At 40.2% G+C, this 27,403-nt stretch overlaps 1 protein-coding gene across 1 annotated transcript in view; it reads right to left on the bottom strand.

Annotated features, from left to right (window-relative positions):
- Positions 1-27,403, bottom strand: part of CERS6 (ceramide synthase 6) — a 127,326-nt gene that overhangs the window by 71,523 nt on the left and 28,400 nt on the right. The window contains exons 2-3 of the mRNA XM_086615692.1: positions 14,849-14,954; positions 12,219-12,349 (exon numbers count right to left, since the gene is read on the bottom strand). Coding sequence (XP_086471818.1) covers positions 12,219-12,349; positions 14,849-14,954 — 237 coding nt within the window. The remainder of the gene's footprint in view (positions 1-12,218; positions 12,350-14,848; positions 14,955-27,403) is intronic.

Below are 27,403 nucleotides of genomic sequence, written 5' to 3' on the forward strand. Positions count from 1 at the left end.
TTAAGTAATCCTATTTGAAGGAAGAACGGAATTGCATAAAATGCAAAATGAAAAGCGCTTACAGCCTAGCCTAAAAATACAGTGAGCATAGTCAGACGACATGGCATGGATATCTTTGCCTGCCTGCTCCAGCAGAACAGCATGGGAAGAGGGCTGACGATTCCTGACACTTAACCAATGTTTTAATTTCCCCCTAATCCCATGTTTGGTCACAGAAATGTCCTGAAGTCCAGCTTAAAAAGGGAAAACAGATCATAGACCAGATTCACATGTGAGCATGGCAGATACGGTAGAAAAGGAATCATGAGGGAAACTGCCAACCTTGCCCAATTCTGGGGTCTGTTTCATACCAGTCCCAAACTAATTGGAGCCCTTTGAGCAGCACACTACAGAGCTTCAAGAAATCTACTCCCACCTTCCCCTTTATCAGACGGTTCAGCTTTCTAACGCAGTGGGACAGCAGGGCAACAAGAGCAGAGTCAGAGCCAGTACTTTACCATTCAAAACTGAGAAATAACAACAGGAAGAGCTAGATAAAGGGTGTAAAGATAGCCACAGGAGCAGCTGTTCAGCAGGAAAGCATTCATTCTCTCAGCTATCTAATCTAAACTTACTAATCTAAGCACTCATATACAGCTGGCAGCAGGAAGAGACGCACTTAAGAGTACGGCATGCCCTGCCCCACCACACCATGTCCTCCCACCCTACCACATCGGAAGGGGCCAGGTGGCTGCGGCAATTTCCCCCCCTCTCCCCTCCACCCCACTAAAACCTGAGCTTTCACATTGGATGTAAATACTGCTCATGCCTCCTCGGTTTCCCTTTGTTACTCAGGCTCATACATACTTCACCACCACCACAAGCACTCCAGCATGCTTATGTGACCACTTTCTGACCCACAACAGGAAAACTGAACTGACAAGAATCTTATGTTTTTATGCAGGATGACTTTTAACCCCAATAAGTATAGTGTGCTGCCCTAAAACACAGCTGTGCATCCAGCTGTCTGGCACAGGGCAGGGCAAACGGGAGGGCAAGGACACAGAGCTCAGGGCAGTGGCCTTTACTGCTTATTAGTGCTGCAACGGTAGCCCGTGCTGCTGAACTACAGCCTGAGCCAGTCTGTGCAAGTATGTCACAGCACAAAAGCACATAATAAAATCATAAAAGGATGTATAATTAAGCTACTTATCCAGCTTGGCCACCAAAGAAATGTGACTAGACCACAGTCTAATACAGATGCTCCGAGAGGCAAAGCTGGAGGCGTAAACCCTCAGCAAACCACCCTGTAGCAGCTGGGTGTGACTGCCCAGACTCTGCCTTTGGAAGCGTGAGTGCTCAGCAAGGCGTGCGTTGGAGAGGAGGTACATGCAAGTTGTTTAGTCCTGATTCATCAGAGAGCAACTGTAAGGGCAGAATTGAAATTGCTGTCAGCAGCTGCACTGTGTTCTCATAACTTTAAAATCAGGACAGCTTGCCAGCCATTAACTTATTCTTGTGCCCAGGAACTCGAGTTACAAATTACTGTATTTTCTGTAACTCAAGGCAACCAGTACCATCTGACCCTTTTCTCTCGGACCAGGGAAGCTATCAGTGAACCAGCACTGAATGCCACCATATGAAAAAGCATATGTACACTAAATAAAAAGCTTCATCAATACTCTTCTGCATTGACTTCACACGTGACTTAGAGAGAAACATCAACATGACTCAGCCTACCCTGGTATCACACAAAAGAATTGGTAACGTAGAGAGCTATTTAATACTACTCTCAAAGTAGCACCTCACCCGAATGCAAAATGGAGCAGGATTTCTGTCTTAGCTTTATACATCCAATCATGACTTCACGTCTTTTTGCACAGCATCAGTTTCCCTGACATGAGTCTCAGTATAAATGCCTCATTCTCTTTTACCTTCCACTGAGGCCTTGCATTCAAGTACATCTCTCCTTTTCTGTGATGTTATTAGATATAATACTCTTAAGAGAATAATAGGTCCTTGAATGTTGTCAATCCCAGAGTCTAGATATAACTCTTGCAGTACTGTGATAAAATCGCAGTATTTTACATGCTCACTATAGATAACAATTGCCAGATCGTCTTTGCTACTCTCTACACTGTAGTTGCCACTTGCTAGATGCCTTCAATTAGAGCCTCCTTTCTGGCATCCGTGACTCATCTCAAACTCCCTACTACCTGCAGCTATAATAAACTCTGCTTGCACTCAGCAAAGGTCACATCTTCCCTGTTCTGGAACAATTTCACAGACTCCAGCTCCCTCCACATCTCATTGAAAACCTATGTCCTCCCTCGCCAAACTGCTTCACAAATCTGACTGTGCCAACACCCGAGTCCCTACTCCCTGCTACACCCTTCATGCCACCAACGCTGTTTGCTCACTTGGCTCTTCTCTTCCTTACCTCTGTACTCCAGTTTCAGCATGCATGATACTTTATAGTTAAAGACTTAAGATCAGCTTTCACAACAGTTTTCTAAGCAAACTGTGGATACAATCTATTTATCAGCACAATACCAAATATTCTGGTTGCACAAGTAAATAAAACAATCTCTTTAATTACAAATTACTGCTGAATTATTACCTCAGGAGAGCAATGAATTCCATGAAAGAAACATGAAATCCTGTTTAAATACTCAGAGTGTGAAAAACCATTTTCACTATTCAATTTTGAATATGCTTCTTTTATTTTCCACATAATACCGCCTGGTTCTTGCACAATGAGATAGGCAATTGTTGTTCTAGTTGTATTTTCTTCATACAAGTAATCATTTCCATATGCCTTTATCTTGTACTAAGACGACCCTCTCTCTTCTTCCATTGTCTCTCTAATCTCCTGCACAATCCTTTTAGCATCTACAGTCACTGTGCTGCTATTTGCATTTGCAAAGTACCATACTTTCACATTACATTTAATGAAAATCTTAATTAAAAATGGCAATGGAACAGTTTGTTCTGCTCACACCAGTCTAGCAGCACACTGGGAAATAGTGTCAGGAACCCAGCTCTATAGGTTTCACCAGTAACAGTTCTATTCCCTTCAAAGGCAGCTTTTCCTGAGTAGTGTAAAAGCTAGCCTTTGTTGTTTCCCTTTGCCTTACACTAACAGCATCATTAAATCTGTATCACCTGATGTATGAATCCTTACCCAGACTTTTCATGGAGTTCAAGGTTGCAAGAGACCAACTAGTTTGGATGGGCTCATATTCACAGTGCTCAGGGCTGGAACACTGGATAGCACAGTGAAACATGGGGATTTGTGCGGGGTTTTTTTTGTCGTACTCCCCTTTCTTTTCTTCTGTCCCTGTAAGAAGGATCTACATTTCTGAAATACTAGAGACCGATGTATTGCACCTTGCCAGAATGGTGTTTTTATAGCCTGACACCAAGCATGTGCTGCTTGGCCTGTGGCACAAGGTAAAGGCATGAGCCCTGCTTGGATAACTATCCCAGCTGGAAGAGTCTGATTTGGCAAATTTTATATCCATATCATCTGTCTGGAGGAAACCCTGGAGTGAATTATATTTCCAATGAATTATCCTTTCAATAGTGCCTGCATTCCCTTTTTAGCAGTATCACCACAGAAGGGAGTCAAGTAGCAAATCAGTATTCATGAGGTGCAGCCCATGGAAGATGAGATCACCCGGGGCAAAAAGGAGTGTGACAGTGAAGGTGCAACTCCTACTTTCAAGCTTTGGTTCCACTGTGAAGGCAAAGGTGACTTTTTTAGACATTATTTTATTTCAAGTAAATGAGAGCTGAGGTCTTCAAGCTGCTGGTTTTAGAGAGACACTTAACATAATAAAAATGATAATAGAACTTCACAAGTTTGATAATACCAAGAATCCATTTTTGTTATTTGTTGTTCTTTCTACCTCGGAAATCACACAGCAGGTTTTTGACTCCATTCTAGTGGTCAAAACCCAAACCAAACAAGAACATGCTTCTTGCTTTACAAACAATTTATGGCTATTTAAAAGCCACCAATTTACTTTCACCAGCAGTTTTATAACATACTGCTAATCAGGAATCATTGACATGAAGTTCCCATATCTTTTAATGGAAAGATACACATTACTTAGTTACATGACATTCAGTAAGGAATAAATAAAGTAATCCATAAGGACCTTTAGAAAATACCAGTAAAATGGTCTTTACTTCTGTCAGGCTCAACCTTCACTGGTTTTTCAAATGCAACTAGTACAAAACAATAAGGACTTCACATGGAAAAAAAAAATCAAAATTGTGGATGACGCTTTGTGTGTGTGTGTGTTACAGTAAAAATAAAATCGTTGGTTCCAACAACAAAAAAATCCCTCTGGCCGTAAGATTTATGCTAAGTGAGAGTAATTTCTCAGATAATTAATTTGAAAAGGGCACATTGTTTTACAAAGACAGATCATGTAGCAGTTACTTCTCTTTCCTTATGAAATAACAAGCTTGGTGCAGCTGGAGCATATAGACAGCAGCAGCAAACAAAGACACTGAAAAACTTATTCAAAGTAAAGTAGGATGACTTAAAATCTATTTGGCAAAGTGCTACATTTTGCTGAGTGGATTTAAAGAAAAAAAACCCCAAAACTGTATTTCATAGATTTCATAGATTTCTAGGTTGGAAAAGACCTTAGAGATCATCGAGTCCAACCATCCCTAATCCCCATTAAACCATATCCTCAAGTAGCTCATCCACCCTATTCTTAAACACATCCAGGGATGGGGACTCAACCACCTCCCTGGGCAGCTTATTCCAGTGGCTGACAACCCTTTCAGAGAAGAAATACTTCCTAACATCCAACCTGAAATGTTGAATATTCACACCATCTAGCCTCAACTTGATGCTTCCATATGTTAAAAGAAGTTAGCTTGGGCAACTTCACAGCTTGACACTGGTGCTCAGAGAAACTGGGCCAACCACAGCAGCTGACAGCTTCCCTGGCTTCCCCTTTACAGGCCTGTTCTAACACGGTGGTGGTTTGAGTTATCAGCTTTGGGGAAATCACCTTGTTGCCTGACCTGAGCCAAAGCAGCCTCTTGGCTATAAATCCAGCTATTGTGGTTAAAGGAATACTCCTCCTCTTATTCTTCCTACTCAACTCCCTTTGTTTTAAGGCCACAGGGAGGAGAAAGGAAAAAAAAAAATCAAATATCTACATCCAGACACAAAGAGGTGTACACAAATATACACTTCCTACTCAATGATATCATACAATGGTGCGTTCTTCAGACACCACTGTTAGAAATATGAAGTAGCTGCTCCAGTATCACAACAGTTTCTGTGAAGCACTGATGAATATTTCACTCAAGGTCACAGAAAGCTAACGAAATACTGAGAAGCAGTAAAGAAGTTAAGGATCAGCAAGAAAAATACGCAAATGACTCACTTTTTTCACCCGTATAAACATTTATCAGTCTTATTAACTGTTTCAGTACAAAGTGTTCTAGAAGAAAGAAATCTTAGTAATTACTTAAAGGCTTCCAGTACTATGCCTCATTGCAGAGTTTGCTGCTATTTCACAGTGACTTCCAGAAATATTCCATTTTCCTTGATGTTTCTTTCAGGTGAGGCTGCTGGTCCTATTATCATCTGTCAACAGAAGCACCTGTCCCACGAGCACCTCCATGCAGCACTCAGCCCACAACAGGACACAGTCCACTGCAGGATGTTACCAGGAGAAGGAGCAGCAAAACTATCTGCCCAGTTAAAAAAAAAAATAAAAAAATCTAGAATTATAATAGCAAGGAAAACCTCTAACTTTTTATCAGCATACTAGTTAGGTGTGCAGTTTCCCTTTCACCAAGCAGCTGTTATCAGTGCTTTACAGGCTGAAAGAGTTGGGGCTCTTCAGCCTGGAGAAGAGGAGGCTCCGGGGTGACCTTATAGCGGTCTTCCAGTACCTCAAGGGGGCCTACAGGAAAGATGGGGAGAGGCTGTTCAGGAGGGCCTGTTGTGATAGGACAAGGGGTAATGGTTTTAAAATAGAGGGAGGTAGATTCGGGTTGGATATTAGGAAAAAGTTTTTTACCATGAGAGTTGTAGAACACTGGAACAGGTTGCCCAGAGGGGTGGTGGATGCTCCATCCCTGGAGACGTTCAAGGCCAGGTTGGATGAGGCCCTGAGCAACCTGATCTAGTTGGAGATATCCCTGTTCCTTGCAGGGGGGTTGGACTAGAAGACCTTTGAAGGTCCCTTCCAGCCCTAACCATTCTATGATTCTATGATTTATATCTCCTGAACAAACCAGAGCAGTACAGGAGAGGTTATGCCTCGTACCTATGAGAGAGTGAGGATGAACAGCCATTCCTGTCCATGGAAAACAGCAGAGAAAGACAAATGAACAGTAACTATCACACTCGCCCCAGAGCACGTAGCACAGCTTTACAGATCCACTCCCTTGTTCTCTTTTCTGGTTATGAAATACTGGTTAGTCCTCCATTGCATGTAGAACTGAGGCAGCTGAAAACCTGTATTCACAAATCAGAACTAAACAGGCCCATAATACCATTTACCACATATTTTTGCTTGCTTCTCAAAATCATTGTATTCAGCAGTGTTTTAGAAGCTGACTTGAGAGGGCCTAAGGCTATTCAAAATTCAGAGCTAGAGGCATTCTGACGCCTATTTATTTTCTAGTGCTTTACTACTACACACAAAGCGCAGACTGATGAATTCTTTTATGCGCTTTGTTAAGATTTGTACCAGCACAGTTCAGAATTTCAACAGCCAAGCAGCTGTCTCAATTTCTTTCCCTTGCATAGTTAATTTTTCCAGTACAGTTTTGTAGGAGAGAATTACTCTGCTAGTCAAGAAAAGCAATACGGCCACGAAGTTGCAAACTGCCCATAAAGTTTTCACACGAACGTGCATGGTAAGCAAAAAAAAAAATATTCTGTGTATATCTATCTCTATCTATACACATACACATGTACGCATAGATATATACAGCTATAGATAGATAAAGTCTCTCCAAAAGCAATGTGCATAAGCACAGTTTCAATTCCTTAGGAAAAAGAATATGTTCTGGCTAGGAGATAAGACAGAGACTTTTCTTTCCTCTACATCAAAACTAAAACACACCTAATTTATAGATACTTTAGTATCCAAGCTTCTTCTACAGAAATACAAGGGAAAAAAAAAAAGCTTTGGCTCTGCAGTCTTCATCTCCATGTTTTCACATGCAGACTGTTGCATAAACTCAAAAACTCTCTTGGCCATATGTTTCTGCCAGCCACTCCTTGGAAACCGTATAAATGTCTCTACTAAACATCTTGCTTAAATGTATATAGCTGTAGGACAGACAAGTCATGAGCCTGATGACATTCCAAAGTCCCAGCCTAATAACTTAGGGCATCACAGATTCTTTCCCTTTGCTCTGGGCAGCATTGGAAGACAACAGGATGCTTGCCCTTTCTATACTATGTAGTCTTTGAAAAAAGCAGACATGCCTACGCACTGGTAGTCTGAGCAGCAGCACAATACACTGAAACCGAGAAGAAACTGGAAGTAGTTTGGGAATCGATACCGCATTGGCTTTCTGACATGTCACATATTAACAACGACATTCCTGGATCCTGTATTCTGTCTGGCAACCAGCAAAGTCACTATGCATGGTCTTTCAAGAGTTACATTCTTAGAGTGGTTCTCTGCATACCTTGAAACGCTTTGCCCCCTAGGTTATTCCATGTCTGCAATTCCCATTCCACCATATTCAGATACAACATCCTACCTTAAGACATTTTTAGGAACTGATTTGTGGTCAGACACCTTTTTTTTGAGGAAAAAATTAAAAATTAAAAAATTGTGTGCCAGAACTATGCTCCAGTGGAGTTTTTAGAGCATTTGATCCAATTTGTATCACCCACCTATAAACAGATCGATAGTCCTCTGCAGAAACAACTTTTACCCTTGTAAAGTACTGCAGATACTCTCCATGAATAACACAGAAACCACACAAGCTTCAGAAAAGCTCCAAGGTAATCTGCCTTCTGTGTTTTCTCATGGACTCAAAGTGCAGAGCACAAAGTCCTCAGCCTACTCTTGTTCAGGAGAAAGCTTGTCTTCCCTTGTTGTGAGGCTCTGCCATGGGGACAGAGAGAAAGGAATAAAAACAACAGAAGTGCATGGCAGTAGACAAGTCCAGTTTGCATGCTCAGTTCACCACCTTTTCTTCTCCTTTATGCACCTTGGATCTTTCAAGTTGAGGAAAGAAGCAAAGCTGTCTGAACTCCCACAAAAGAAAGAAAAGCTATGGACAGAGTCTCTCCCCTGCAGTCAATATGGTAAGCTAAGTGCCTGAGTAATACAATCTGAGGTTACACTAGGTGGGTGCCTTTCCTAGTGACTACAAACACTGTGCTGTTAAGTCCAAGTTTAATGTCAAAATCACCAAATCCTTGAGAAACAATCCATTGACTTGCAGTAAAATAATCCTCAGCACCTAAATTATTACTGTCTTTCTGACTAATACTGGATCATGAATCATCACCTAGTGAAATTATCTATTTCATATTTCATATAGGTACTTATCACCATAACATCTGAAATCTTAAGCAGGTATATGATGCCATTGAAGTCTTACCATTAGCAGTCTCCACAGCTCCAAAAATCAAATGGCGCCTTCTCTTTCAGATTGACACATAAAACTATGGGGTGATTACTGGTTAAGGTTCCTTAAAAGTAATCTATTTTCACCACAGTGCTGTGGCACTAACAGTGTCTATAGACAAGAGATTTTACTGCCTTTTTCTTCATATAACCACCATCTGCTAATGCCCAAGACATCTGACAAAGGCTGGCAGCAAAGGAACTATTCCATTTTGAAAAAAGAAAAACAACCGAAAACATAGGTTTGGGAGTTTCTCCAGTTGAGGACCAGAAATGAAGTTGCTTGAAGAGAAAAAGAAGCGAAGGAGTAGAGAAAGTGAGAAATCTGGGACAAGAAGAATCTAATGATTAAGCTACTGGTTTAGTCTGTTTGGGCCTGGATCCTTGTGTCATTCATCCCAGCTGAGCGTGTTTATCATTGAGTTTCACTCTCAGCCTTTGTCTATTGAAGCTCCTCTACCTTAGTACCCACACTACTCATTTGGCAAGAAAGATAAGGCAGTTAGAAATGGCCCACGGCCCTCCTGGCACAGCTGCCTTCTCCTTGCGTCACGGAAAAGCCACTCTGGGCCCAAGGAATACTTTTTCTAGCAGTAAATTGAATCATCTCCATGTAAAAAGGGCTGGAGATATTTTTAAGCATCTCCGTGTTTGCTGTGGGTTCTGTCACTTTTCTTCCCAAGTCACAGTCACTCAATGCAGTTGCCAATAAAACTGAAGTCTTCTCTGGAAGGACAACTGCAGCTCAACAGTTGAAGGTGTAGGTGGGGATCAGTCATTTTGACTGCTCTGTGACTGCTTATTGCATAAGGGCACATTTTGTTCTCTGTCAGGGGTACGAAACTCTCCACTGCCACCCCAGTTCCTGAAGACTTGGAGTCCTTTCCTTTCCACGGCTGTCATGGGAACATGTGCTTTACGCACCCCGGAGCTCCAAAGCAGCTGCCACACATGGACTCTTCATCCACAAAGCCACCTCATTAATTCAATAGCTGTGAAAAGGCTACAGATCTCATACAAAAGGATGTCTTTGCTTCAAACTTACTGAAGTGAAGCACCACGCTTAGTGCTCTGATGGATAGATTTAACTAGACAACCTTTTAACACCCATACTGAGGGGAAAAAAAGGGTATCCCTGGCTTCCCAGTGCTCTTCTGACTACCTGCCAACAACTCCATCCAGCATGTGCAACAGGATGGCTGGTGGCACACACTGCAGCACTGAAAATGCTGTCAGGACAATGAACACACGGTCGGATGGTTAACACCACATTCCCACAGCAGCATGTACGTATGGAGAGGCAACTCCCACTGCACCTTCTGCAAACCATGAGCAGAAAGAACCTGAACTATCCACTTATTATTTACACCACCTTGCTTCTTTTTGGACAAGTATTATCATTACTATTAAGTACACATATTGCAGTATCACCCAACGGTGCTCTCTAAATGAAGCTGGTCCTTAATTCTGCCAGCATACGTTAATAACATTCATTACAGCTTGACCTTACCTTCCATTCGCACTCATAGCTCTCATCTGCATGCTTTTTCCATAATGTATGCCACAAAGGAGCAAGTTCAGCACCTGTAACTTTCCTATATGTGCCTGTATTTCACGATATGTTTACATTTTTTCTACCTTTAGGTCAGCCCAAATGCGCTGGCAGTAACGCAAGAGAATGAAGTCTTTGACCTGAGTTATAGAAGCAGACAAATACACCACCCAAATATGCTAGCTCTAACAGTAACAGAATTTTATTTTTTTTCCAAGATTCCACAGCCTTTCCTACAAGTTAAGCAGACAAATGTATACATTAACAGCTACAAACCTTGTAGAAAAAAGGGAGCTCTTCACTGACCTCAGAAATTAGTAATTCTAAGACCACCAGCTGCTAGCAACAGGACGACTAGGTTTATCCATAATGTCACCCTGACCGGCATATTAAATATTAAGTAAGGTGGATTTTAGCTGTAAATACCAAGGAAAGGATTTAAGCATTCTAACAGTTAAGTTTCTCTGTTTATTAAAGGGTCATCATCTTTAGACAACTTATCTTTCTTCTTCTAAAATTAAAAAAGGACTGTTTCTCTGAGCTAGAGAGCCAATACGCATAACAGTAACTCTTCTCATTTCTCTCCTATTCAGTCCTTAGTTGAAAGTAAGTATCAATTGCTACTCCAATAACATTTCATTTATGGTTTGGCTTTAGAAGAAAATGCCTTAATTATTTATTCAGGACCATATTATCAATTTTCCTGTATATTTTCACAGGACAATAAAGTTTAAGGAAAATACTTAGGAAACCTACAAAAAGTATGAAATATATTTAGCAAATCTACATGAATGATACAACAGTATTTTTCCACAAGTTGTTTTTCTTTCATACGTACACCCCACTCTCCAGCAGTCTGCAATGTTTTTGTGGTTTCTTTGCTTGAAATTTCTTAGAGAAATCATTTAAGAATTGTTAGGGTAAAAAAAAAAAACAAACCAAACCAAAACAAAAAAATCAAACCACCACCAAAATAAAACACAAAACTTGGAAATCACGATTAACTAAGATTTGCTTTCTAACTTAAATAGGCTTCCTCTATTTCTGCTGACATTTCTATCTAACACTTCTTTTCCAGCTAACAAAGTGTAACTAGAGTTTTTAAGCCAGCAATAACACAACTGCTTGACCAACAAGGTGTAATAAAGCCAATACTTGTTTATGGCCTCAGCAATACTGGCCAAGTCTCTTAATTTGGAGCATGTAAAATTTGTCTTAAATGCATGACCTTCCACATCAAAGGAACAACATCCAGCAGTGCTAGAGGGCTGAGTCTTGGAATTAATGAGTCTTTCAAATAAACTAGTGTTGTTTTCTGTGTTTTGTTATGAATTCAATGTCTATCAGTCCTCCTTTAAGAAAAACATGTAAATATTTTAAGTAGATTTAATTTTCCATGCTCTTTCAATGCAGATTAAGTATTAAAATGTTACATCCAGCTGGCATGGAAACTCAGACACTAAAACCAATGGAATCTAATTAGAAAAACGACCTTTATGTAGATAACCAGTTTGAAGAACAGCTGGCTGTGGGGAAAGATTCCTTAGAAGTAAAGCCTGGCAGGTGAAAAATAACTTCCTAAAGAAAGCCTTTAGCTTCTCAGAGTTCAGTGCACCCAGGGAAATGGGCTAGTAAAGGGGACAAGTCTGGGATGAGAAAAAACAAAGGGGTTTAACAACCCAATTAGCTTTTATGTTTATTTACGCCTCCATCTCAGATCTCTGTCAGGTTGTATAGCTAAAGGCTGTGCTGTAAAGACAGCTTCCCACTCTAACACCAGGCAATTTGTCTCAAAAGATCAGCTGGCACCCTAACAGCATAGAATCACAACCACCTGATTTCTGAAAGCTTCCCATCATTGAAAGTACACAAAAAGTACAATCTGACTCCTTCAGGAGAAAGGAGATTGTTTTCCTCATTCAAGAAGTTATATTCTAACAATTTGTATCATTTTCCACCCATCTACAAAAATATCCATGAAAAACGAAGGGGAAATCCGAGGAGGACGCATGCTCAACAAGACTCAAGAAGAAAACGCGCATCCTTACATGCTCTCACAGAACTTCGTAAGAGTGCTGGGCTTTTCCTGGTTGCGTCTTTGTCGAAACCAACGTTGAATGCTGCGTACATCCCAGTCCAGCTGCTTGGAGAGGCCCTCCAGTCTCTTCTCATCTGGATGCTACAGAACAGAGAAGGACAAAAACTATTTCTTTGCCCCACTCCAGTAACTTCACTTTAAATTTAGAACCACTGAATTGCCTCTCGATGTCCTAGAGGCTGCCTGTCAGACACATGGATACATAGAAATAAAATGACTTTCACAGAAATCTCTGCTGGCAGATCCACAAGGTACGTTTACAGTGATGACTATTAATCTAGAAGGACATATACTGTAATATTGCATGCAGGTTTTTATTAATAAGACACTCACAGGGGACAATGGAATGAAATCTTGCTTGAAACTTGGAAAGCAATGATAAGTAGGAAGAAAATGCCATGTGTTTCTCGAGCAGTAGGGCTTACAGACAGTTCCTGCCTGCCACACACTATGACTGTTCCATTCTCCTGCATCAGGATCCTTGTCCTATCAATTGTTGCAGTAGTGAAGATTGTTTGACGGACGTGGAAAGAAGATATATCCCATGCTCATGCATGTTAATGTTAAAAACCAAGGTCATTAAACAAAGTGACAACTTCAAAAGGAAAATCACCTTGACAACAGGGAGAATTTTTTTCTGTAAAATTAGCTACACACAATTATTCTCTAAAGTAGCAAATGTGGAACTCTCTTTCCAATAGAGTGGCTGCAAACCAGTGCAGAGGTAAAGCAAAAGAAAATGAGTCTGTCCTTAATTTGACTACTATACAGAGAAGAGCAATACAGGCCATGTTTCCAATCATGCAGCAATTCTACAAGTATGTACTGCACGAGGACTATTTATATATTTCTCCTGATCACATTCTATTTTACAGAAATAGAAAAAGCTTTTGGACAATCTGTTTTCTGGAGCTTTAGCTTTACCTCTGCAAGTCAGTCACATACATTGAATAAGGCACAAGAGCTGCCACAAAAAAAGATTTTTTAAAATATTGCAAGAGGTGAAATAGCAAAGCTTCAGTCAGGCTTCATCAATCAGCCTCCAGGAAAAGATAGGAAGGAAAGGAAGGGAAAGGATGAGACAAGAGAAGGGCAAAGTATTTGCCATCCATCTCAAAAAACAAACAAACAAACAAAAAACCCTCAGGTTTTAGTCAACCAAAGTAGTCACTAGTTTTCCAATGGAAAGCTAAGAAAAGCCATTCTCTGTAACTTTAGAAAAATCAAATGATTGATGCAGCTCTTGGGAGTTTGACTAGAGAGAACTGCTGCACATGACAAAAAACCACTGCTAGCTAAATTGGGCAGTTGCTTTGAGAGCAGCTACCAAGCAGCCCTACCAAACTCTTGAAGGAAAGTAGATTCTTTCGTTTGGAGCTCTTCCCGCTCGTCTCCATGCACGGGGTGCTGTGAGCCATGCATGCCAGCTCCTACCATGACTCACAGGCATTAGTTATATCACTTCACGCTCTCAGGCCCCATGTCAGACTAGCAGATTTTGCAAGGAAAAATTAAAATAAATAAATAAATAAATCCCCTTCTTCCTCCAGCTGAGTCTGGGCAGAGAGTACATGTGCTGCAGCTTTTAGAAACAAGGTATGTGCAATTCCCTCACTGAAAACAGGACAAAAAACACATCAGCTGCCATAGTGATCTCAAGATAGGGTAGGACACACAAGCAAGAGAGATTCACAACATATTTTACTGTCCCTGACACTGAACCCAGTCTATGACTCTAATACTCTCTGAAGTTTAGGCTGATGCCTTTTCTGTGGCGTGCTCAGCTGCACCATGAAGCAGAGGTGGGACTGGGAAGCTCCTGAAGCACAGTGGCTTCGTCCTTCAGCCCTCCACATGCCTTTCCACTACAAAGCAGCTGACCACTGAGGTCTTCAGGAGACGCTAAAGGACATCTGATCACTGCCTACTGCTATGAGAAAGCTCAGGATGCTTCAAAAGCATGGACAGGACGACACAGAGGTTCAGTTGAGATATCATACAGTGAGAGCCGTAGAAACAGAGGCATAAGCGGTGGGGGAAAAACTTGTACAAAAAAATCTGCAAGCTCTAAAACATTTTTCGCTGAGTTCCACCCTCTTGTCTAGCCTTTTCCCGCCACAATTTCAAAGGACATTTGTCACAATGTAAACAGCTGGGACACCAGAAAGCCACCAGCACCCTGTGCTCAGGCAGTTCCCCTAGAAGGAGTAGTTCTGAATTTCCATGGAAAACACAGTAAACCCAATCTTACTGGCTCACTGTTTGCTCTTTTTTCAAAAAACCCAATGATTTTGTGGAAATTTCTACAAGATAAGAAGAAAAAAAACAGTTGATGGCCATATGGAACCTACACAGTGTCTCTGCAGAAACTTTTTTTGATTAAAAGCTCACAGGAGATGTCATGAAGGGATGCACAACTGCTCAAGGTGGCATGCCAATGACAATCTTGACATTTACATATTCTGATTTTAGCTGTAAAAATGCAGCGTTGCACTTCGCAGTTAGCTTTGTTTTGTTCAGACATAATTTATAGTGCCATATCCCACTTCATAAGGTAACTATTTTAGTTAAATACTCTACCTTTGTAATAGCTGTGAAAACTTTTTCCAAGATAGCATTAGGTTGAGCTTTCTGTGGTCCGTTGGCTTGGACTTTAAGGCCTAAGGCACATGGTTTAGCAATGAACCTATGAGAAACAGAAGAACAAAAAAAGAAAACAAGTGAAATCCTTCAGTTATTTACTTCATCACTGTTATCAATCAATGACATGTGGTAAATGTGCAGACATTATAACCCTGCCAAGAAAAACAATACTTAGCCTTACAGCTCAAAAGCAAGCTCACACAGGCGATTACACCGCGAAATAAGTAACATCACTTTGAAGGATGAAAGGAACTCCATGGAGCACATGAAACAGGGGATTTTCTTTCATGTGGTGAAAAAAAAAAAGACAGAACAAAAGTATGAGAGGAATGCCTCCTAGAGAAGCATCAACTAAAGAAAAGAGCGGGGTAGCTTGCAGAGATGAGGAGCACATAATATTCTCCTCCAAACAGAGCCTTTTTCATAAATCAGTTTCCAGAGTAGCTACTGCCTCAGGACTCCTTTTGCACAGTGGAAATTCAAACAAAGTTCTTAAAGGCAGCAAGCACTGAAGCTGCCCAGTGAATACAACTTTCTAAATCATAAAGTTTAAATGGTGTTGAGCCATGCCTCAAAGACTTTCCTCTTCCTCCAAACTTTTCTGCTAAAATACGAAGCTGTCACAGATTCAAACACCAATCCGTAAATTCATCTAGTTTATAAACTGGGTGTCTCGGATACATTTTAGAGATGAATTACCTAGTTTACATTACACACACTCAAAGACCACCATTCCACTCATTAAAAAATAGATTGTTTGTAACTATGAGTCCAACTCTGGAATCCCCATGAAAGCTACAAAGTCTGTATAGGGAACACATTCATACATCAACAGTATGAACTTCTGCCATCTTTGAACTACGTAACTCTTGATTTCACTTAAAAGACTTCTGTTTCCTAAGACTTCAGTTGCTAGCAGGGACCAAAACAACACACTCAGTAGTTAAGAAGTAGTTCCATGTTTATCCAGCTGAATGAACACAAGCTCTTAAAAATCATGGAATTCTTATCCACATGCAAGCCCCATTAAGCACTGTTTTGAGCTACAACTACAGTTTCTGCTATGTTTAAGACAGTAGAGCTGATTAAAGAGAATTAAGACCTAGGCAACGTTACAGTGGTCACGGCAATAGCATTTGGTAAATAAAGATGGCTGATGCCAGATTACCTGTTTTCCTTGGTTTTCCAAGGAAAAAGTTTAGATATATCGATACCATTCCCACAGAAAAGCCAATTCTATAGCTTGAAATCATTGTGGTGACTATTTGTGAGGGAGGTGGTAAGTCATGTATCCAAAGACATACGCAGTGTATCAGTGAACTCACTATTTGATTTTTGTATGCTGTAAGAGAAAAACAAACAAACAAAAATCCCACAAACTTACACTCTGTAAAAGTCTGGTCACAATCTGGATTGGCTGCAGATTGCAACCATACTCCTAGCTCCATAGCATCAACCAAATCAACGGCACTGCATCAGGTAAATTCCTTAGTTTAAGAGCATTGACGATACCAGTTTCACTGCTGAGCTCGAGAAGAAAACAGTCCAGTTTTCTGCTCATGAAACGGAAACATATAAACTCTGTACATGTTATATGTAAATACACTGTAATCTAGCTACATTGGAAACTCTGTATTACTTGAAGTATAAGGTGATAAAAGAAGAAGTGAGAATTGTATTCTGTAGTTCAGCATGGTCATAAACAAACCAGTGCTGGCCACTGCTCTTAGCTGATCACCAAAAAGGTAGCTGAAGAAGCTAACAAAATGCTTATAAAGTTTGATTTCAGAAATTTACTTTTTAATTCTAAGGAGCTGTAAAACACTTCTAGCCCTATAATAGCAAGGCTGAGAATCTTGGCATCTATGTCTATGTTTTGTACCAAAAAGCTGAAAAAAACCCCAAAATTCCAGTCTTAGCTATCAAAGAAATTCAATGTCCTGAAGAGAAAGTAATTGAACCCTACAAAGGTCAAGCCTAAGACAGACAGTGAAGGGGATGCCAATCAGTGTTCAAGCTAGTTTTACAAAGCCCTACAAGGAAACACTTACAAGTAGAGATAGGGCAGAAGAGTGCTGCAGGTGGAATAAAAACAAATGAGAGAAATGAGAGACAACTTCTTTATCAGCTTCATGCATTCACAGAGGAACCCAAGCTCAGCCTTCACCATCAACAGCACAATCAAGAAACATTCACTAAATAAACACAAAAATAAAAATTGTTTCAGATGGATTTTCTAGGCACTTGCAAAGCCAGTTTCCTCTGCAGTAAGACTTGATTTGGTTTGTTTTTGTTTGTTCATTTGTTTGTTTGTTTGAGGGGTGGTGATTTGTTTGGTGGGGGTTTTTCATGGGGTTTTTTTGGTTTTTTATTGTTTTTTTTTTTTAGGTTGATGTTTTGTTTTGGTTGGGTTTTTTTAAACACACATACATCTTTCAATTTCTATTTTGCTTTTCTCCTTCTGCTGAGTGAAGGAATGAGACAGACATGATATAACTTCAATAGAAAGGCAGCTCCCTAAACATGCTAATTTAAAAGGAAAAAAAATACTTAATTTGGTAGTCAAAAGCAGATTAAAAAGTCCCAGTTTGAAAAATTCCACAAGGAGCAATCCCAACAAACCTCATGTTGAGCTGATCTTCATTTAAAACTAAGCATACCAGCCAGGTTTGCTTAAATGCTGCTCTTAAAAAGATATGTCTTGCTAATGAACAGCCTAGATAAATCCAGGACAAAGCACAGAGATATAGTGTAGGTCTAGATTTTAAAAAAAGAGAATTGTAATATTGATGTTACACTCATTACCTAAACCAAAACACATTTCTGCTTCAATCTGGTATTTTCCAAACAAAAATATAAACTTTTCTTCCTTTGCTGGTTATGTTCTTCACAGGCACTGGAGGAATGGGCACATGACATGAACCAGAGCTCATCCACAAGGACAGCAAAGCACAGTAAGGACGTGCACAGAGTACACAGCTGCAAGACACAGGATGATCTTGGCCAGCTACATCAGGGAGGAAGGGACAGGGAAAGTCTAATAAAAGCCATAAAGGTCTCTCCTGATACGCTCTTGTGTTCTTTCTCCACTTTTGAAGAAAAGCTTTAAAAAAATCCCCTCAAAGGCTTGTTAATTCCTATTAGGACACTCTAGGGACATAAGCCATTTTAACAGAAACATTTTATATGCATGCAATACTGAGCAGGTCTGACCATCAATTCACGTGTGCATGAGCCGTGTCTATGTGATTGCCTTTGATGGAACTGGTAAAATTTAAGAGATATTTTTTACTTTTTACACAAAAACTTCATGAATTGAAGCTATTCTTTGCAGTATAAAAATTGTTTTTCAAGGTTAAAATAGAATTTAAAAGTAGAATTTAATCAATAGGATCCCAAATGTCACACCAGGTGCCATAAAAAGCATCATTAACATAATTCTCACTGATAGTTTTCTGCAATAATTTAAATAGATTCATAAGCAAACAAAACAGAATTAATGTTTGATATGTGTACAAACCATGAGCGTTTTGCCAAATGTTTCACTCCTTAAAAGCACTATTCATTTTTTCCATTTCTGCTACTGCTGTGGTATTCAATTCCCTAAGCACTCTCACAGAAACCCATGGGACTATTTATTGCATAAGGTAGTACAATTAAGAGGGAAGAACTATTGTGAAAGAGTGAGCAGAGCAGAACTAAGTATATTGCCAGCTTTTCTCTTTAAAACATGTAAATCTGAACAAACACCACACTAATATCTCTTTTTCAAAGGATTCCAGTACAGCTGAATTGAAAGTTGGCATTCAATTACAGAGAAATTAAAGGACAAGCATTTTTGCCGAATGGAGTCCCACCCATTCTGGACCTAGAAATGAAAGACCGAAATAAACAGGGGAATTAAACTCAGAATTCAAGAACCTTTATAAAGGCAGCTTCCTCATTCACAGTCTAAAGCCTCATTTAAAAACAAAACCAAACCAAAAAGCCCACAGCCAGCCAGTTCAGATAACGTGGGTTACTGTAGAGCACTGCGTGGAAAGCACTCAGCCTTTGTAGGCCCATAAATACTGCGTCATCTGCCTGAAGACAACAAGCATTTCTGAGGGTCCTGTACCCCCTGAAGGCAGGCGCTGGTTTGCATTTTGGATACTCTCTGTTTTTCTCAAATTATTTACAACAGTGAGAGCAAGGCCTCATACTCCACCCCAAACTCAGAGATCAGTATTTCTCTTCAAAGGGGTCAAGAAACTCTTTGCAAAATGATCCCCCACCTCCCCTAGAGCCCAAAAAGAAGCACCATTTCACCAGAAGTATGTAAATTTGATCAATAACAAGTACCATTTGGGTTTCCCACTTGCCCTTTAACAAATGTCAACTAGACAAAGACAGTTGCTATTACAACAGATGAATAAGTAGAAAAAGGAGAAGTAAAAAAAAAAAACAAACCAAAAAAACCCAACAATCAACAACTAAAAATTAACTCTGCCCTGGTGGAGGAAGATAAGTGCCAGTTGGGCACCACCTGCTCTTTGCAGCGATCGCAGCAGGTGCAGTGCTGCCCTGAGGGAGATGAGGATCCCACCAGGCCACCAACCCTGGGGAAAATGAAATCCGAAACCTGCAGAATCTTCAGAAGCCATTCCCACTGCTCTGCGCTAGGCATCTAATTCCTCACAGCTTAAAAATATGCTGGCTCCACTTCCTGGGCACTTCACACCCTGTAAAAGTTTCTCTTTAGTAATATGAACAGGTCAGATCCGCAATGAGCACAAGCCATTCTGGGCACATCAACTGGAAACTTAACTGCAGTATCACTGATAAACTAACCTCTAATAAAAGAGTAAGGAAAATGTGCCCCCACTGACTCAGAGCTCTTTCTGTTCTCCTTTACTATTTGAACCCTACTAATTAATTGCCATGTAACCTTTTTAGTTTAGTGCTTTTCATCTTGATAAATTACATCATTTTAATCCCTGAATTAACCAGAAATGTTAGTGTTGACCCTCAAAATCCTTGCAGGCTGATGTTCATTAACTCTAGCAAAGTCTGCATTAAATAAATTTTTTTTTTAAGTATCATATGAAGGAGGAGGAGAAAAGTTAAAAAAAAACCACTTTTTTTTTTGTGAATCTCTGGATTTTACTATAAATCAAACAGCTCTACATGCGACACTCAATCTTTGCTCTGAATCTGGTCATCTGAGGCACTGGAAATATGCCCGAAGGGCCCTTGTATAGCACATGAATGTAGTGTTCCCACATCAGCAGGTCACCTGCCATTTCTGAGCTGACCGCAGTGGCTGTCCTTTAGCAAATCCATGTTTGACAGTTTCTCAACAGCTTTGAAGACGCTCAAACCACCACAGGGCCCACAACAGGTTAACAGGGGTTACAGGTTTTTTAAGCAGGCTAAAAGGTCTGCAAGAATTAAGGCTTTCCAAACAGGGTCAAAAAAACCTCCAACAAACCATCAAGCTAACAGGGCTAATGAATATTTGATTCATGTAATTAAATATGCAGTTTCTTTTTTAAATGTATGGGGAGATATAAAGAAAACACTCAATAGCTTGTTCTAAACATTCAATTTATGAAATACCAGTCTTAAAATAATTGACAATGTTAGCTGGTAAGTGATACACGTTAACCAGTTCAAAGTAAGTTTAGATTCCTTCCCATGCCCTTTGAAGTGTTAAAATTGTACTGCTTTGCAATGCTTATTTGTCAAATGTTTCTGCTTTATTTAGAAACCCACTTCACTTCACCAAAATTCTCTCTAGAACAAGACAGAAGAATCCAGAAATTGAAAACCATAAACCTTTCTTCATTTTTACTGGGGCGGGTGGAAGAGAGAAAGAGAAAGAGAAAAAGAAAGAGAGAGACAGAGAAACAAACCCAAACCCCACAGCTCGCTCTCCTCTCTCAAACTCAAACCTGAGTTTACAAGAAAAGAGCCCAGGAATGGGGAAGCAATAGACTGAATGAACAACAAAGTCTGCTATAGATCTCCCCCCACCACTGCAGGAGGATAAGAACTTATTATACGATCTTTGATTTTATTTTACTGTCCTAATATAATCTGCAATAAAAGCTATTGAACTCTTGTCCAATTATTTACAAAAAGATAAGGACAAGAGTATCCATTCAAGAGAACTTAAATCAAGACGATGTTCTTCGACTAGATGAAAAAGGGTGTTTTTTACACTTCTGCATTTAAAACTGGCATACCTAAAAAGTCACCATCACAAGGGATGGAGCTGCAAGAAGTCTTACTAGGCTAAACCCAGGAATAACTGCCAACAAAACAAGCTTAGATTTTTTATTTTTATTTAATTTATGGACTTCCCCTATCAGATTTAATAAGCTGTCCTGCCATTCACATGCACTATGTTTTAAATGTTGTTGTATGTCAAGAAGATTTCTGCAATGTTAAATTTTTAATTTAAAACTTTTGAACTATGTGCACTGAGACAAGTGACCTGTCTGTTCCTTGACCTCAAAATCTCTCCTGAGGATTGCAAGCAAAGACTGAATTCGTTTCAGTTTCTCCCCTATTACTGTTATTTCTTAGTTTTGCATCAACCTTCTTATTCTTCATGAGTCTTGTTCAAGCAGTGACTTTTTTATGTAGGGTGTAAGACATATTAACGGCTAACAGGCCTCTGTTTCCCTTGACGTGTTTCAAGTACAGAAGGCTTCTTCCCACACTTAAATAACTTTATTTTATGGTCAACTTCAATATGAAAGCCCAGTTGCAAATTTTCATCAGTGCAAGAGAGAAAAGCTGAACTACTGCACATTTCACACTTTTTAAAAAATGTTTGTTGATCATAGTTTGAACTGTTCCCTTTTGTCTTTCCTTTTTATCAAAAGTAGGTCATATCATGGACCAACAGACAGGACTAATGGCTCCTTATTACAGCACAAGACCTAAGGAGCCCATCCATTCCCTGACCAACAACCTGGTTTCTGGAATGGTACTTCAGCATGGCACAAAGTATCTGCATAAAATCACCCTGGAGACTGCTCCTACACGATCTGTGCTAACAGATGAAAAATTTTATAAAGCTATCAGGCAGAATCCTGGCTACAAGGTCCCCATGAAAACTGAGAATATGCATTTTTGCTTTAGTCTTTCATATCCACAAAGACCTTTGAGTTAATTGCTTGCCAGTGTACAATACAAGTTTGAATCTCCCTTTCCTGTGCTGAGGATGTATCTACATAGAGAAATTTGAGAAAACTATGGTGAATGTGAAGTGTGGAGAGAATCCTTGAGTCACCTCCAAGTATAATGAACTCTAGTTCAAGCTAAGTGATACACCCAGATTACATACATACAGCCTCTCTGCGAACCTGGTAAAAAACTCCTAACTTAGACACAGGCACAGTTCGAGTGGTGCTTGTGTGAAAGACTGTTCATGTTGCTAACACCAGCCAACTGTGAGCTCCATAACAAAAAAACAAGCAAGCTATTCCTACAAATTAAGTATGTCCGTCAAATCTCATAGTTTGGTTTCAGTATATTTACAAATACCAGGGAAGGCAGTTATAACCAGCAAAAATCCCTCTCAGTGATAAACAGGCAACCAGATCTGTTTTGAAGAGTCTGGCTCCCATTTTGAAAGACCGATGCAAAACAAATTTTCCCTGCTCATCTAACTTTATGCTCTCTAAACAGATTGTTCCTGGGATTTATGATTACAATTGTCTAACTTGTTGGACATTGCTTGCTGGTTTTAAACAGAAACCAATCTAAATTTGCTCTAACTACAAGGATGAGGGAAAGCAGAAGAGGCTTGTTTCTGAGCAGACGCTCAACAGATTTACTGCCGTGACACACAAAAACAATTGCTGAATTTGTTTTGTTATTTTTGTACAGCTGACCTACTTAATTCAGAAGTTACTTGTATTGCTAACAAAAAAAAAAAAAAAAGCAGAAATATCTTAACAGTCCTAGGACAAATTCAGTATATAAGTAGGATAGTCACTTCAGTATACCTATCCCAGCACCGACTTTGGCTTTATGTTCCCCAACACTTTTTGCTACAGAAGACCCACCAGGATACAACGTCTGAAGCACAGGCAGGGGTCTTAATCCAGCTAACCTCATTGAGCAGCTATACCGGAAAGTTAACTTCACTAAAATTTGTTGGCTGTGCTGGGAAATCGATCACAGCTTGTACAATGAAACCTTTGAAAGGTAAGAACCTGCCTGCCCAAGCAAGAAGCCCAGCACACAACTTGGTACATCAGCAAGAGCCTTCTGCTACTGAGCATCACGAGTGCTGCCTCAGCAGGCAGAGCGCAGTCAACCCTTTCAGAAAGGACCTATTCCCAGCCCGCCTGAAATGATTTGAGAGAAGCACACGTACGCATATGCCTTTCATCTGAGGTCCAATGCTTCTTCCTTCTCTTCTTGTTAGAGATACATTAGCCGCTATTTCCACACCAGCATCAACATCCCATACCTCCCATCAAGTTATACAAACTAAGCACTATACTGTGGAACTCACATGTGTTTCTAAAAAATAAAAGCTAAGCAGCTTGAGAGATAATTCAGCTCACTGAATTAGTGAAGTTCTGTCTTTGTCTGGCTCAAATTATTAGACAGCATTATACTCACTAGAGGGGGGGGGAAAAGATTGCTGGAAAATCAGTACATTGGGGTGGGTTTTTTTGTCCAAGGTTTTGAAAGCTGCTTGCTAATGTTTTGACCTGTGAAACCTTTCCAACAAGCAAACATGTTTTTGACCTCGACATTTCTACGAAGTATCCTAAGTTTCATTAGAAAGCTTTAAAAAAATGAAAACTAACCAACCAAACCAAAACAACAACCACCCACACAATGATCACCAATGTCCTGCTACTTCTTAAACATAGAGCTGCGAAGCTATCTGAAATGCTTCCTAACAAAGGACATTGCTCATTCTTTATAAAAATCAAAGTACACGTCAAACTGGCGGTAGGAAATGCATCTGTTACAGTACTTGGACCTCAGGGAGCGTGGCTGGCAGCAGCCTGCAGCGTCGTTGAGGGCTGGTGGAACTAATGGTGTGGAATGAGAAACTGCTCATCTGAAATAAGGAATGCTTTACTAAGCGCAGGTATTTGCTAGGATCTAGTGTGGGCAGAGTCCTGGAAGTCAGTTGTGGCAGAAGCCAAAGCATGGCTACATGTTCGCTCTATCAGGCTTGCTCCATTGGCCAGATACTCTTCTGGCATACCAGTTGCTAGTACTTGAGTACCATGGCAGCTCCTGTAATGCTGCAGCAGCATGTCTGTGCATTTTTCGGCCTTTTGACAAGAAAATATTCTTTCCTTTAATATATCAAAGATGGATATAAAAGGCAGGCTGAAGAATAGCACTACACCTGTAACACTTGATGCAAGAAGAATACTGACATATACACATATTAGCTGCATAAAACGGCTCCATCTCTGCTTGCAAGAGTAATGCTTCACCTTCAAAAAGGTTTTAGTAATTTTTTAGCTGGGAAGTAAAGCGCCCTATAAATTCAGCATATTGTCCTAGCATTCAGCATCAAGTGTTTTTCATACTTCAGATGCTATAGAAGTGAAAAATAGTTTTATACAGATCAGTTTTAGAGAAGAAAATTTGGTCATAGTAATCTGCTTGGGGGTAATAAGGGACTCAAGGGCTTCCATCCAAGAGTACTGTCACATAATAGAAAGTTTCACTTTACTCAACAGCCTGTGAAAGGTAGCTGTGATAAAAAAAAAAAAAGATTTAGTAGCTGCATTTCAGCTTGTAGGCTTACCAAGCAGCACAGGGCTAACACACATCATTTTAAGTAAATAAAACAAATTATCCTCATCACTCAACAGCAGTATTACTCTGAAGGAACACAACTGACATGATTGACCCATACCATTCAAATATTGTAAAACTATTTCTTTTTTGCAGCTGGATTTCTCACATTTATATTGTCCTGCCTCTTTTTTTTTTTTTTTTTTGACTGAACATGCAATGTGTCTAAAAGTTACATCTACCAATTGTGCAAAGTCAAAAATACCCCCTTTTTCCTGAGATTTTGTTCCAATCACAAAAACCACAGCCAGTAACATCTGCTTGGCTTGAGCTACATTTGGATGCCTGGTAGCTCTCATCACAAGCTGCAGGCCAGACCACACTGATCATGGCCCTGATTCCAGCCTGTGTTCACATACACTGCCAAACTCTTTCGCCTCATTGATTTGGCAAAACTTCTTAACCCTTTCTCTTACAAGTAGAAAGGTTAAGGAAGAGTCTATCTCAAACTGTAGGTTAGTTCATAACAGGTCTGACTGGAGCTGAGGGTGTTCAGCCCCCAATATGGGAATACCCCAGCACAGTCCCTACCAGCAGTGGTCTGGTTGCTTGTCCAGTTAATAAGTTTCAAGGAAAATGGGACATAAATGTAGGCCAACAGCTTACAAACAGAAGTAGCCATGTTTTCCAAACATGGAAGCATTTTATTATTATTTTTTTAATATATGCATGCATGAAGCTATAAATATTTCAGTTTCTCCTGAAACTCCGTGAGACCAACGAGCTGAAGTAGGGAGGAACTGCATGCTCTCTCCAGAATAGCAACAAGAACTGCACAAATGTAGATAAAGGTCACAAATAAATATTTCTGCAGCCAGCTGTCTAATGCTTGCTTTCTTTGTAATGTCTAAAAATAAAGAGTTTAGTCACTCTGTAACTTTCCAAGTGCAGATGAGGCTGAGGGAACAAGGAATGGAAGAGGAGATGCACTCCATCCCCTCCAACTCATACAGACAGTGCCTTCTCTCAGCTGCCCTCCACCATGTCCTACTCCCCTCTGCCACCTCCTGAAACACAACGCTGATACGTACCGCTATTTCAGCAAGTCTGGGACAACCAAAGCGAAGAGCCAGCTGTAAAACACCTACATATGAAAAGACACATGGCCCAAATAGGATTAAATGCTGGACAGAGAAAAGAGTAGGAAGAAAGCATATACAGAAAGGGAAGGTCGACAATTTGATTTTTAAATCACAGTAGATCACCCGAATACTATGACTCTGTTCCAACCCACTAGGCCTTGCAGCATTGTTTTATCTTTTACTTTGGTCACATTTTCAATATGTAAGCAAGGTTTAAAAAAAAATAAAAATGTGAGCAATACATGTGCGTACATTAAAGTCATAACCAAGTCATATCATCCACCAGCCTCTTGGCATGTAGACACACTTTTAATGCAGCTGTCCTTCATCCACCAAGGCAGCTTCCAAGACGCAAAAAGAAGCTGCAGTTATCTGCCACTTGGACATGACCCAAAAGTTGCTAAGTGGCTCAGAGCAACTGTCTAAAGAAGTAAAAGCCTCAGCAATCATTTTGATAAATAACATAACTCTGCCCACTAGAAAGCCAATGCTACTCCTTCAGGTGCCTCTGTGGTAGTTCTCAGCCTGGTCATTAAGTGATAGCTCATCTCATCAATGTCCTCCTATATTCTAATTTATTTTCCTTACTCTGATCTCTTTACTACCAGGAGGTAAAATAATGTAGGATGTAGTTAAAAATCCCTAGTGATCATTCTAACAACAATCAGTCCATCTGATATTATTACAAAAGACTGTAGCAAGTCACAGAATAGAACTGGACAGTTCAGCAATGCCTTCCTAAAGGTCTCTGAAATGCTGAGAAATTGTGTTACTCACCTAGAACAGGAACTCATAAAGTTATGTTGGGTTAGCATGCATTTTTTGAAAGCAGAGAAGACAGAAGACGCTTCATATTGAATGGGACATTAAAAAAATATTTAAGTCCTCAAAATGTTTCAATGCTTGTCTGGCTCAAGAACCTCTCCCTGCTGCCTTCCTCCACAGGTTCTGCAACCAGTCCCTCAGCAAGCGCTGGTGCTGCATGATCAGCAATGCCCAAACCTCCACCTGTCTGCTACAAGTGTGCATTTGCATTCGAGCAAACGTTCCAGCCTGCCTGCACAATTTATAGGCATGCTCTATTCCTGAACATAGTCATCATGCTGCCTGGAAGAGGCACAAACTTCAGGTCTCCAGAGAAAAGCACACACCACAAAGTATTTAAATATTTGTAAGCTTCCTCTTTATCCTCTTGGGAGTTTGGTTCCTCCACTGCGGGTGGGCTGTCATGGCATACAACAGAGAGAATTTAAGTATGTGCCTCACTCTTACTGACAAACCAGTACCTCTGGTGCAAATCCTATTTCTCCCCTAAATCAGGAGGCAGGACATGTTTCAGGAACTTTCCTTCTCTGAGATGAAAGCTCACACTGAAGCTTTCTTCTAGTGAAGACTGTTCCCTTTGAAAAAGGAATAGGTCATGGATAGCTCACAGTAGGATGGCTGTATTTCTGTAAGTACTTGAAATAGGGATGGTTGGTTTGACTTGGAAGGTAAGCTTTCATTCCAAGAGCTAGGTCACAAAATCACCACAACCTTTTGAGGGAACTTTAGGATGAACCAATTTTCATCCTGGCTG

The sequence above is a fragment of the Tauraco erythrolophus genome, chromosome 8 (assembly GCF_009769465.1).
Source record: "Tauraco erythrolophus isolate bTauEry1 chromosome 8, bTauEry1.pri, whole genome shotgun sequence".
Classification (NCBI taxonomy): Eukaryota; Metazoa; Chordata; class Aves; order Musophagiformes; family Musophagidae; genus Tauraco; species Tauraco erythrolophus.